A 13029-nucleotide genomic window follows, 5' to 3' on the forward strand; every position below is an offset into this window, starting at 1 on the left:
CATATAAATTAATTTAATTTAATTTAAAAACACAATATGAAACAGTCATATACGTTATTTGGTGGCCAAAGACTGGATGATCAGTTAAAATGCGAGAGTTGTGGAATTTTGTGTGGAAAACAAATTTAAAATTGGGACGAAGATACTTAAACAATTCAGATAAAGATGGTTTAAATGCCATTCAGGAATGGCATCTTACCAGGCAGTGAAAGCAACACCATCAGAAAGCTGGTTCCATTACACTCTTGGCTTTGTTGAGCACTTTTGAGTTCTAATGATCAAACCGCATTTTTGTTTTTATAAAACATTTTATTTACCATCAAAAACATAAAAAGTAAATACATGGATTCTCAAAAGAGAAGAACTGCTTTAGAACAATTTGAATCCCTAAAAGAAGTTACACGTAATCTCCTCAATCACTGTGTTCATGCAGTTTAAATACAATTAAAAATGTGACTACATAAGTTAAAGACGGGCAGGATCTACTCTGCTGGTACGGAGTCCGGGCCCTCATCCTGTAGGACCGCTGTGTCTGCAGCGTCCGAGGTGGGCGTGTCTGGAGGCTCCTGAGAAAGTTCATCGGAGCATCTGCTCACAGCAGGTGAGATAATATCTGGACTTGTGTCACAAGATTCTGTGCTCTGCTCCGAAGTGACTGTTGTTGCAGTTGTAGCAACACTGGCATGGACTGGCTCGAACTCATCATCATCGTCCTCCAAGGTGGGCGACTCATGAATATCTGGGGAAATAAAATGGAACTCAATTCCAGTTAAAGCGTTGCGATGACTAAAATATGACAGAAAAATACTTACTACTAAAAGCATCTGGGTATTGTTTACCAATCTTTCCTTTCAGTGTCCTGGTGGGGGAAACAAAAATAATTCTTGGTTCGTGTTGCGAAAAAAATATTTCTGTTTTTGACCACTACCTGATCCTCCTGAAGACGCTGTCCAGGTCTTTCTTCATTTCTACAAGGGTGCGCGTGTGGAGCAGGAAACGCTCGTTCATTTGTTGCAATCGTACGTTTGACAAGCCGTTGAAGTTGATGAGCATTTCATTGGTTTTCTCAAAGCGGTCGAGCCTGGCAAGTGTACAAAAATATGGTCAGCCTTCCTACTGATGTTCAGGTGCATAATCTAGGTTCATGTACATTGCTGATACCTTGTTTATTCATTTTCTTCTTCATCCTCACAGTACTTAGATAACAGAATTACAAAACCATTATGCCTAAAATGTCTGTCCTAAGATACAACTCTATTACTGTTACTCGACGAGCGGATATCATGTCATATATAATAAATATAACCCTTAAAATAAAAAGACTTCTCTCACATGTGCCTTTGCGCCTGGATGATGGCGTTGACGTCTTCCGAGTTGACCATGCTCAGCATCCGATTACAGAACACACCTGAGGCTGTGGGCTCCACCATGATGAAGATCTAGATGGGCTGCAAATGCTTGTATTTAGAAAATCTATTTGAAAAAATATCACTGGACATTCAATACCCTCAGCGATGGGTGGTCAAAACCATCAACTGCTGGAAGGTGTGATAGTGACACCGGTTTACTATGAACATGTATTGATAAAACAACAATAAAAACATGACTTAGTCTAATAAAAAAGACCATCTTTATGAGGAAAAAGACTCGGCGATATTAGCTGAGTCACTTTCTGATTAATGTAATGATAATAACAATGATACATTATAATTACAATAACACAATATCGATTAGTTACCAAACACATTATAGATGAATTGAAAATCTAAACATTATTATAAAACGAGAGGAATCTGCAAAATGTCAGCTGTATGTATTATTTCGTGAGTTTATCCATCCATGTTTAGCAACCTAGCTCTCTCGCTAGCTATCAAAATACCGGCAAAGTAAAGGCACAAACCTCACCACAAACTACTTGAAGGTTCTTGTAACGACGCCGAGCAGTTTACTGAACGAAAGCGACCACAGAAGACGCAGAAGATTTCATCTGAGAGCCGGGAAATGAAACAAAAATAAAGAACATACGCCCAGAGTTAACTTCCAGTCACGTGATAACAACTTCCGGTCACGTTATTTTTATTTGTAAACGCAAACTGGAAAAACGTTAAACATCCGTAAGTGGACGACAAATATAATTCTACAAATTATTATATATTATTCATAAATATTATACATAATTCTATAAAATATAATATAAAGAAAAATAATATTAAATATAACTTATCCAAGGCGGATACACTTTAGGCACCAAATCGTCTTGAAATCAACCACTTTAATCGCTCTTATGATATAGTTTACATTTCCGAATGTCTCAAAGTATTTAAAAAAAATAGCTTTACACGTAAACCTTTAAACACATTGAATTAACTGAGTTTTCTTATTCGACATCGTGGTTTATGTACATGAAAATTGGGAAAATCTTTGCTAATGATAAACACCAAGTGTTTCCCTATCGTGAGCAGCAGATGGTCTATACTGGTTATTTAATAACCCATTGAACAAGAGGTAGTAAGAATAAACGTTTTAATTATTAATGGGTGTGTTCTCCAGGGATGGTGCATGGCCGAGATTGGTTATGTAATCTTCATATGCAGTCCTCAGGCAAGGTTGTCTTTTTTCTTGAAGAAAATGACATTTATTTAATTATTTTAAAACATTTTACTCTAAAATAAAGCTAAATTGTGTTAATTTGTATATTATGTATAGTCTAAAAACATATTGGATCAATTTCCTCTCAATAAAATGTAGAGAAACATGTTAACATACTTTCTAAATATACTGTTTTAAACAGATCCTTTTCTAAATATCAACTATGAACTAAGAAAAAGGAAAGATTTTTCTTAAAGGATTTAGATACAATAGTAGATAACTGCTTTTAGTACTTAAGAAGTATACTGCAAGTATGTTTCTAAGTACATTTTACATCTTGCACTTTCTTTTCATTGCACCTTGTTCTTGTTTTATGAATCTATCATCTGTCTTGCTGTGAGCTTGAAAAACAATTTCCTGAAGGAGACCTCCAGAGGAATCAATAAAGTTTATCTATCTATCTATTTAGGCATTATATTTTTCACAAATTTCAGATATTTTAAATGGATAAAAGTTTCGATAACTTCGCTATGATAAGGCACTTTATATAAAAAATAAAATAAATACAACTTCTTCCAGGTCTACTGTTTAATGTACCTCATAAAACGATGACAATATATATATTTTTTTATGTCCAAATCACGTGAATCATGTACACATTAGCAACAGTGGGTCACCTTATATTTGGACTCCCCAACTTGTCTTGAGAGCTAGTAGCAATACAATAAACAACAACACATGTAAAATTCACAAAAGTACTTTTATTAATGGAACGGTAAAAAAAGTTACATGATGTATAAAAAATACAAAACAGCTTTTTCTAACTGGTAAGCAAAGTAAATGCATAGCGACGTGTCATGCAAGTCTACAGTTTGGTTTCCTACGAGTCTTGGAAAAGGTTCTAAGCTACAGGCAGAAAGAGAAGAAGGTACAGTTTGGTTGCAATCATCAGTCATTTCAGTCTACATTTCTAAAAACAGCGGCAGAGAATAAGTTAAGCTGCACAAAACTCAAGTGATGAATAAATAAATATTTAACAGCACTTCACAAATATTAACAACCGATAATTCAAGGTTGATTTCTGATGCACTGAACCTGCTTCGGCTTCAGACGGAGAGAATTCATAGTGTTACACTTCTAAGCAGGGGTGCAGTGATACAAATAAATATGAATTAAATAAATAATGGAACCCGCATTAGAGCCATGTGACTCACCCAACCCCACTATGTACATAACACACCCATTGGACCCGAAAACAACAAGACAGGGATGAACATTAGTGTTTCTCGTGACAGACGAACACGACCTGGAACAACAAGTGTCCATAGAAAACCTGCACTGATCGCATGATATTGGTGTGAATTTAAATGTGCTTTGGCGTAGGTTTGATAAATAAAATAATGATATATATCACAACACATTTGTGGTATATAAGAGGCATTGGCGTATCATTTAAGCAAGTATAAAGATTTGTTTTTTAACCATATACTGACCAGGAAGTTGTGATTATTACTGATATCAATATTGCTGAGTGACAATAGACCGATTATGTTTGACTGTTGTATTTTGTGGTATTAATATGCAAAGACATTTTTATTTGTTTTTATTTTTACATACAAAAATAAGTTGAAAGCTCCTAAAAAAACGGATCCTAAAAAATAAAAGTAAAATTTACAGTTCGTATAAGGCCATGCAATTTAGAAAGACCCATGCATCAGATCACTTGGTCTTTTTTTTTTTGGATGAGTGGCCTTGCCATTCATGCGAGAAATGCACTACGTGTCGCTGAGGCCACAATGAATAGAGCTACCGTCCCTTTTTATCCCTCGTTTCTAATCCAGAATTAACACTAGCACTGTCTGTAACACATTATTAAGGCTGGTGTATTTGCTGTTGAAGCTGTGAATAGGCCTTTTTAAGAAGGGGATCCATTTATGTACACACAGAGACGCAACATCAGTCTACAAACACAAACTTAACACAGGAGCCGTTGTGCCCCGTCGTTGCAGAGCTTCATTCTCTCCCCCAAATTCAGACATAAATACCCTCAAAACAGAAGCACTGTATAGTATTAGAGTAATATTGATATTATATTCTTAAATAAAATCCACCTCGTTGACGATTACGCCAGAATGTGAAGTTATTGCGTAGCACCTTCTTTTGTGTCAGTGCAGAATGTGTTTTAATTTAAATAACTCCAGCATATAACTCCAGCTTTCAACCAAAAACAAACACAGATGATCGTCCGCCTAATGGACAGTAAGTACATTGGTAACACGTGGGGGTCCCTTGCGAAGGGAAGTCAACTTCAGCTGCACATATCTCATGTTACAAGAAATTGCTCATTGAATTGAATTAAATTACAAACATTTAAATGACGTCAAAAAAGAAATGCATCATTAAAATATGTGTTATAGTAGCACTTTTTACCCTTTAATACACATATTATGATCATCTACTTCAATTTTTTTATCAGTCGCAGTCATGATTTAGACATGGCCGTCGGCCATCTTGCTTTTGGCTTTATCCCTTGTGTTATCTCAGGGTCAAGGTGACCCAATGGCCAGAAAACAAATGTATTTGTATCAGTGTTTGGCATGACACACTAGTGTCCGCTGTAGTGACACATGAATCAGAAACTTTTAATGCCAGTGTTGTAAACAAAGGACTTTTTTGTGGTAATCAATCCATTTGTTAGATCGTGAGTCCTTAAAACAATCATGAACCTCATAATTGTATTGATTAAAGTGTCATTAATTTGTCAACTTTTGTAAAAAAGTAAAAAGTTGGTTTCCCAGAGATTACAGTTGACACTCCGAGCAACGGGACCCCTAGTGTTACCGGAACAGTATTAAATATAGTAGAAGACTTTATGTGCTGCCACTTTAGAGAAATAAACACTTCCAGCATTTTCCCAAACTTCTTCATGATTGAAGGCCGTAAGAGGCGACTTCTGTTTCTTTTTTAAGTGCTGTCAGGTAAACGGATACCGGAAAAGATTTCACCAAACTTCCTCCTCAGCCATGGCCCCCGCCCTGGTGGCACCTGTTGTCATGGTTACACAAAGCTGGGGAGTCTCAGCCTGCTGGATGAAACTTGGAACTTCCTTCACCTTTTGTTGGATCACTGGGGAAGACACAGCCACCTGGCTCTCCTCCTCCTCTTCCTCTTCCTCATCGTCTTCCTCCTCCTCGTCTTCATCCTCCTCGTGCTGCTGCTGCTGCTGTTGCTGCTGTTGTTGTTGTTGTTTCTTACGGCAGCAGGGTTTGAACAAGTGAGGGTCGATGAGAACTTCCCCAAAACGGCCTTTGTAGATGATTCCACAGCAAACCTTCTGCCTGAAGGGAGCAGACAAATTACACACCTTTGTTAACTCATGCACGACTAAGCTTGTCATCCAAGAACATTTGGAGAAATACATCGCTAGCTAGCACAATATTAACCAGTTGCTAGCTTGTTATATGCTTATAGCAGTTCAATATTTGTTTATTGGCTAGCTAGTAACGTGTTAATGCAATGATGCAAGCTAGTTTAGTTTAGTAAGTTATGCATTTATAAAATTATATATTTTCCTAATATACCTAGTTTTGTTCGTTGTACTTCAGCGGTTACCATTGGCTAGATTTTTATTTAGTTTTATACATCGTTATTGTTTATATAGGTTTGTTTTTAATTTATTTAATCAGATCGTGTTAAAAATACAGTTGTAATCTTGGTTTATGCACCCTTTTAAACACCATTAGCTAGTCATCTATACCATCCTGCTAACTTTTCGTTACTTCTTTACGTTTCAGCAATTAAGCTATGGATCAAAGTACCAGCCAACCTGTGTTCTGTCATTTAAAAAGTTAGCAAATCAGATGCTGGGAAAGTAGCAATGAACTTTTTTCCACTTTGTTTATTCACACACTAATAAAACGTTCTTAAACCATTCATTGCGAAAACAACAATCAAACGTGTTTTCGTTCAATATAACAACACAGAAATTAAGTACTTTCATACTTTTAAAAAACACATTATTGACTAGGTAATTATTTCAGCCAAGGAGTTTTTGTATGTCTGACTATGAGTGACTGTTAGTTTTCAAATAAATTTTATTTTTATTTGATTCAACTTTACCCTCACCACGTTGGGGCGATTTAAGTTGTCACAGCAGTTCACAAGAAACGTTGATAACGGGGGAAAAGAAAAGATGATGGAATTGCAGAACGTGCCATTCTGTGCAGTATGTTGTGCCAGTCAGTTCTGGATTGCTACTGCAAATTATATGATATTTCAAATGCTAAAAAGATGTTGAGGAGGAACAAAAGTGAGTACATTTATATCAACTGTTTTTATCCATTTTTGGACTAAAGGGTATTACATATATATATATATAAATAAATGCCAATATTGGTGTAAATGAGTGTCTTCGAGGAGTCTGGCCTCTCTGAGTTGCTGTAGTAACTGAGGTGTTGTGTTTGACAGCTCGGCGAGAGCGTGAAATGGAAGTTTATATTCTCACCTCTTCCAGTACGTGAGGTCGAGGAAGGAGAAGACAGGTGTGCGGCTGGACCCACGACTGAGCTCCGTGTCTGAACCATCATCGGACAGGTTGCTGTAGCTGGGAGACTGAGCTGGAGACGCACTGGAGGTGGTGCTGTGGGCGTCAGAGTCTACAGAGCAGTCATTAAATGTTAGGATCGAGACCATTAAAAAAAAAAAACTCAGCAGAATATTTAAGATGCTTACTAATTCTCTTCAGCTCCCTCTGCAGCCGGTTGATCTGGCTTGGACGAGCTTTCTTGGAGATGGTCTTCAACTTCTTGGGTCTGGAGGTGATCTTCAGACTGGGACCTCCTCGGGCGTCCACCACCTGGAGCAAAGACACATTTGAATACATCATTCCAGACAGTAGGGTGATATCCACTTTGATGGGTGTCAGCAGAGATGGATTAGAATGGTTTTAAATGTGAGGTCGAGAGTTGAAACGATGATCCGAGTTCACAATAACATGTTTTTATTGACAGTTCTTCATTTGTCTCCCAGTCTACAACTGGAGTTGCATTTATGGACTAAAAAGGTAAATGGTAATGTGACTCGAAGTCTCCCAGAATGTCACTAATTTTCTCCTCCCCCTCTTGATAACTATGTGTTAGGAGTAGAATCAGAATTATCCGTGTCTTTTTGGATTCACATTAGGGGTTCGTAAACAGTACATTAGCGTATAAAGGTCATGAATGGGGCTCACTTTTTGAAGTCCAAAAAGCCATCCAAAAAAATCCAAATACCTCGACACTGCTGGTCCACAATGTTTCTTGTAAATGTTATCCCCAACATGAGAAATGGTTCCAAATAGCTTTTTAATAAGTCTTTGATTTAAGATTGTTTTAGAAGATGTTCCCATTGTCACATTGTCACATTGTCACAGATAATGGCTACGAAAAATCTTAAAATTTGGACTTTTGCAAAAAAAACTGAAACAAAAAATCATTTGGGACAATTAAACAGAAGAGGAAAATTAAAGACAAGCAGTATTGAGGTATTTGGAGTTTTTTTTGGTGTGTCTTTTGGAAAGAGGAAAATTGAGTATCATTCAAGACCATTTCTGCCTATAAAAATACACAGATTACTCTGAAACTTCTCTACACCTTAGTCGACATGAGGGTGAGTGGAATTTTATCACTTTAAAACTAAGAGTTTTCTGGTTCATGTTTTTGTAAGCAGTAGTTATGTGTTCTTAAAGGGTCAAAGTGTCGTCCGGCTTTACTTTCCACTTAGTTTTAACTGTTTTTTTGCTAAATGTAGCAATTAAGAAGTCCCACTCGTACATGGTTCCAATTCTTTTTGGTTCCCACTGGTAGCTTTTTCCATCTCTTCACCAGCAGAACGCAAGCGTTGCAGATGTCTCCGGATCGTGTTTCGCTCAGACTGCAACACAGAGTGTAAAACAAATTAATTAATAAATATAAAGACGTTATAGTCGCCTCCACGTGTCCGCCTTCTCACCTAAAGCAGCTGCGGAAGTCTTTCTCGTAACGCTGGCTGTCCGTGAAACGAGAGCTGGAAGACTTGGCTCGGCAGATGCAGCATCCGTCCAAACTCCTGTACATTTTTGGCTTGTGGAAGCCAAACATCTGCGTGGAAAAACAACAACAATTCTTGTTTGTTTTGCATCATTTGACCTACATTCTCATAGACACCACCAGTGTTTTTATTGAACCACTTCAGAATGACTAAATCTACGGTGCTTTTGGCACCATCAAAGCATCCAGTCGGGGGAGATTTTTGGTTGAAACATCTCTTGTCTGTGACCCACATGAGAGGAAGTAGGTCAACAGACAGCGTGTCAGACAGATCATGTCGCCACGCTGCTGCGCTCTCACACACTCAACGCATCCCACTTGTACATGGTGCTGCAGGAAGCATGGTGGGGTCTCTGCAGGAAGCATGGTGGGGTCTTGCAGGAGCTGCATGCGGCCGGTTTTTAGAAAAAAGCAGGGTTTCATCTGGAAGTCTCCGGCAAAGTGGTTCTCACTCATGCAATAAGCGTGGAGCAGGGGTAGTACGATGCATGTTGCTAGGCAAAATGTGATCGCCACACAGCACATGTGGAGCCGAACTGCGGCAAAAACTGCGAGCCGCGCCCCCCAGACTGTTTTTTTTTTTGCCATCAATCCTCGGGGTCTTCTGACAGTGCGGTGCCAGGGAGAGGAGACACAGCAGAGCTCTCACTCGGACCGGGATTTATAACACGTGTCCAACTAAAGACGTTAGAACGCTTTTACATTCATTGGGTTGGCATATTAGAACTAAATGAAATGTTCACGCAATAAATAAAGTATTATTACTAGTATTATTCCTAAATTACTATTTATAAAATATATAAATAACATTCAGAATGCAATGAATAATGAATGAATAATAGTTTTTTCAATCACAGAAATATGTATAAAGAAAAAGGGGAATATATATATATATATATATATATATATAAAATACATTTAAATATAGAGTCACTAAAATTAGAGGCCATCCGGACACTGTGTAGAGCATTTTTAGAAATTGATATTCTTGAAACCGGTTACGTGTTCACTGCTTCTTACCATTTTATCTCCGTTTTCCACTAGTTGATTCGGTTAAACATATTCCAGAATAGTTTTGTCATGTCTTGTTTTTAAAGTGGATAAATAGTGATGGTAAGTAAGTAAGTAATGGTTATTTCTAAAGCGCCTTTCTAGACCAGGGTCACAAAGCGCTTTAACGATCAAAAAACAATACACAGTTAAAACAATATACTATATAAAGTTCAAGATACATAAGACGAACACAGGAGTCCCAGAAAATCAACCTGCACCAATAAGAATGTCTTAAGATGTTTCTTGAAGGAGTCAGTTTGATTCTGTTTAATAGATTCAAGATGGGCAAATACAATATTTATTGTCAAAGAAGAAGATTGTTTGGAAAGTGCTCTGCTAAATACTTTTCGTTTTAAGTCTGTACACTGCTGGCAGAAAACAATACAATAAAGAAAATGTAATTTAGATTTAAGTCACTATAATAAAATAATAATAAAACAACAATTAAATTAACAAAAAAAATAAGTGTGTTGGGAAATGATGAATAAATAAAACCAAAAATCATATCAATTTACTTGGCAAAATTAATTTTGGAAAGGCAATACAAGGAACTTCCCCCTCTTTATTGTCTTAAACTGAACTTATATTTCATTTATTACAACGAGAACTTAATTTCTTTAAATACACATTTTTGTCTCAGAGTTCATCCTCTGTCACCAGGAGACGATCTCTGCAGCAGAATACAGTACGTGACGCAACTCAACATGGCAACACACTTCAAAGGCGGAGGCAGTGGAGGAGGTGTGATGCGATTTGCTAGCCAAAAAAAACCCACTTTTAGTAGCGACAAAACTGTAAAAAGCCGCGTGAAAGCAGTCACAATACACCTCAACAGCAACTCCAGACACTTTAATAAAACAAACCGCTAATAATAGAGGCCTTTTTTATCGAAAGAAAGTGTAAAGTCTCCCCAGCTTCACCGCCCACTCCGGCAGCGGGAAGCATGGCACGACCTGCTCACTGCGCACCCATTTTACAACTGTCCTCCTCACCGCTGCTTCTCACCCTCCGCCCGGATTCAACAAACTTAAAACACACCTCGAGACTGTTAAAAATGTTACGCACGCGGACACGGAAATGCGATTTTTTTTGTAATTTGATCTTTTTACTCTTTGTTACTCCGCGACCCAGAGAGACTGGACATGTGCACCAACTTAGATCCACCAGCGTCAAAATGGCTGTTTCGCTTTTTTCTGAAAAACGCTTCACTAGTTTTTTTTTGGGACACCATGGAGCGAGCGCGCGGAGGCTTCTTTTGGGGGCAGTTGTAGTTTTTAAAAGCGTTGCGTGTTTGTTGACAGCGGCCACATGCTCAGACGCATCTGTGCTCCGGGTGGGCGTGAGACCTCCAACTTGCTTATGTAGCAGCCGCAGCGCTAAAAAACGTGCTCGCACACACACACACACACACACACACACTGCGGTCCAAACACACTTGGACGATCAGAACCTTTATATCTTTACCCGAGTGTTTCTCGAACACACAACATCACGCTCGTACGAACCCACAAAAAAATGATCAAAACCTCCCCAAAAAAAACATCTTTCGTTTAATTTATTGCACTTAAAGTGCATTTTTTTAGCGACTTAAACACAAACTATAGCGGCTTTTTTTTAAAGAAAATAAAATACTGTCAACTCGGTGTTTTTTTTGTTACGCTTCAAAACATATTTAAACTCGATTAATCTCGGGAGGATCCCATAGATAAATAAAAGCCAGTTGTCAGATTGTTTTACCTTGTTGTTGTTTTTGGGCGCAGATGACGGGAAGAAGTGGGAAGATGGAGCCGCATCAGTAAAGCGCTTCTCTTGTTGATGTCTGCTGCTGCTTGGACGGGACTGGAGAGTTGTGGAGCCCGGTGCGCATGCGCAGCCCCCCACACCTCCATGTCGGAGTAGAGGCGCTTTTTTTTTTCTTTTTCTTCAATCAAGAGATTTGCATAAACGACGTCCTACGTCATCGTGCGTGAGCGCTCCGCAGACCATATATGGAGGGGAAGGCTGCGCGGGAACAGGGGGCTCGGCCGCGGTTGCTATGGCACATTGGAGAATGTAAGCAGGGGGGCGTGGCCTTCGCTTTTTACTACTGATCGCCAGATGGTCCGTCTGGAGGGTTTTTCAGGGGCTCGACGTCTAGAGGAGACGCGGGCTTTGTTGACTCCGCTCGCGTGACAGCGGGTACACGATTAGCAGAGAATAATAACACGATCACAAAGAGCAACGAAGCCATAAGACCCTCCACAAGATTGTAACGTCTTCTGGTTTTAAAAAGCTCACACACATTTACATGATATTTTTGTATCTACTGGTTAGTATTAAACATTTTAATGCTCTAAAGCTTTTTTAAAAATCTATCGTTGTTGACGTTATATTGCCTGTCAGTGTCGTTCTGGATGTGTCGTCACAAGGCCCTACAAACAAGAAATAAGTGCAGCAAACAAGGGGCCAACACCATATAGTTTTATTAGGAGGTTGTTTGTATTATAATTTAGACATGAACTCAGTCCGAGTCGAGTGTCCAACAGATCATATGTACGCAGTACGTATTAAAAATAGTATTTTGTATTTTTTGTGAGTATTTATGCATTTATTGTATGTTTTTATGGATGGATGTGTTATTGCTGCTGGACAATATCATTTCTCTTTCTGGGGATCAATAAAGTATACATCTTTATATCTATAACAGTTGATAAGAGTTGAAACATAATGCATTTTGTAGTTTCTGTTTAAACTATCAGTGGACTATTTAACTTGTGACAAAACAAGTTCTTAAAATGACAAGAAACATGACTAGTTTTTTAATTTCCAGTTGATGGATCTCAACTGGGTTACTATTAAAACAACCAACCCATCTATTCAATTTTATTAAATATAAAGTGTCAAATCATAAAGCTATCTGAAGACCCTTTACAGTTTAAGTAAGACTACATGGGAGAAGAAAAAGAGTGAATCATAGTGTGACGGTGGCGAGAAAAAAAACGTTCTTTTAAAAAAGGCAGAAACCTCACGCAGAACCAAGACTTGTGTTGACGGCCTCCTGCTGTGGCTGACTGGGAGAAGGGATGGGGTAGACAGAGTGGATGGAGAAAAGGGACAGTGATGATGAAGTGAGAGAAGAGAGGAGAGTAGGACAGCAGAGTCAACGGAGGGTCATGGAGAGAAATCCGGATTGATCTGCATTTACAGACAAACTTTCTTTTTAGTTATCTGAGCCAGTCAGCAGCTCGGGGTCAAGTCAGTGCTTCTGCTTTTGAGTCTCAACTTTCAAAAGCTGAATACAGACCAATTACAGTAGATTTATGAAAAATGACCAGAATCACAC

At 38.4% G+C, this 13029-nt stretch overlaps 2 protein-coding genes across 3 annotated transcripts; both read right to left on the bottom strand.

Annotated features, from left to right (window-relative positions):
• Positions 1-36: 36 nt before the first annotated feature.
• On the bottom strand, positions 37-2041 carry kxd1 (KxDL motif containing 1). 2 transcript variants are annotated; one of them, XM_087797363.1, is made up of 5 exons: positions 1901-2032; positions 1333-1448; positions 929-1081; positions 813-859; positions 37-739 (listed from the first exon to the last, which is right to left on the bottom strand). In XM_087797363.1, the coding sequence occupies exons 2-5, from the start codon at positions 1428-1430 to the stop codon at positions 483-485; spliced, it is 555 nt and encodes a 184-aa protein (XP_087653489.1). In that variant the 5' UTR covers positions 1431-1448; positions 1901-2032; the 3' UTR covers positions 37-482. The 2 variants fall into 2 exon arrangements, with proteins under 2 accessions (XP_087653489.1, XP_087653488.1); XM_087797362.1 differs by having other exon boundaries at positions 38-739; positions 1906-2041.
• A 1289-nt stretch (positions 2042-3330) lies between these two features.
• Positions 3331-11810, bottom strand: LOC148073724 (SIN3-HDAC complex-associated factor-like). Its single transcript, XM_087796739.1, has 6 exons — positions 11445-11810; positions 8578-8705; positions 8400-8499; positions 7321-7444; positions 7094-7244; positions 3331-5927 (listed from the first exon to the last, which is right to left on the bottom strand). The coding sequence occupies exons 2-6, from the start codon at positions 8703-8705 to the stop codon at positions 5591-5593; spliced, it is 840 nt and encodes a 279-aa protein (XP_087652865.1). The 5' UTR covers positions 11445-11810; the 3' UTR covers positions 3331-5590.
• Between the last annotated feature and the right edge of the window lie 1219 nt (positions 11811-13029).

This window comes from Callionymus lyra, chromosome 8, assembly GCF_982586985.1.
Source record: "Callionymus lyra chromosome 8, fCalLyr1.hap1.1, whole genome shotgun sequence".
Classification (NCBI taxonomy): domain Eukaryota; kingdom Metazoa; phylum Chordata; class Actinopteri; order Syngnathiformes; family Callionymidae; genus Callionymus; species Callionymus lyra.

Bases quoted from the DNA above. Each gene is read 5' to 3' on its own strand.
- kxd1 (XM_087797363.1), bottom strand. From the start codon at position 1,430: ATGGTGGAGCCCACAGCCTCAGGTGTGTTCTGTAATCGGATGCTGAGC. The intron at 1,082-1,332 runs GTGAGAGAAGTC...TACACTTGCCAG, and splicing joins ATCCAGGCGCAAAGGCACAT to GCTCGACCGCTTTGAGAAAA. The intron at 740-812 runs GTAAGTATTTTT...TTATTTCCCCAG, and splicing joins ATACCCAGATGCTTTTAGTA to ATATTCATGAGTCGCCCACC.
- LOC148073724 (XM_087796739.1), bottom strand. From the start codon at position 8,705: ATGTTTGGCTTCCACAAGCCAAAAATGTACAGGAGTTTGGACGGATGC. The intron at 7,445-8,399 runs GTACGAGTGGGA...TCTTTGCTCCAG, and splicing joins CCAAAAAGAATTGGAACCAT to GTGGTGGACGCCCGAGGAGG. The intron at 5,928-7,093 runs GTGAGAATATAA...TGCTCCCTTCAG, and splicing joins GACCTCACGTACTGGAAGAG to GCAGAAGGTTTGCTGTGGAA.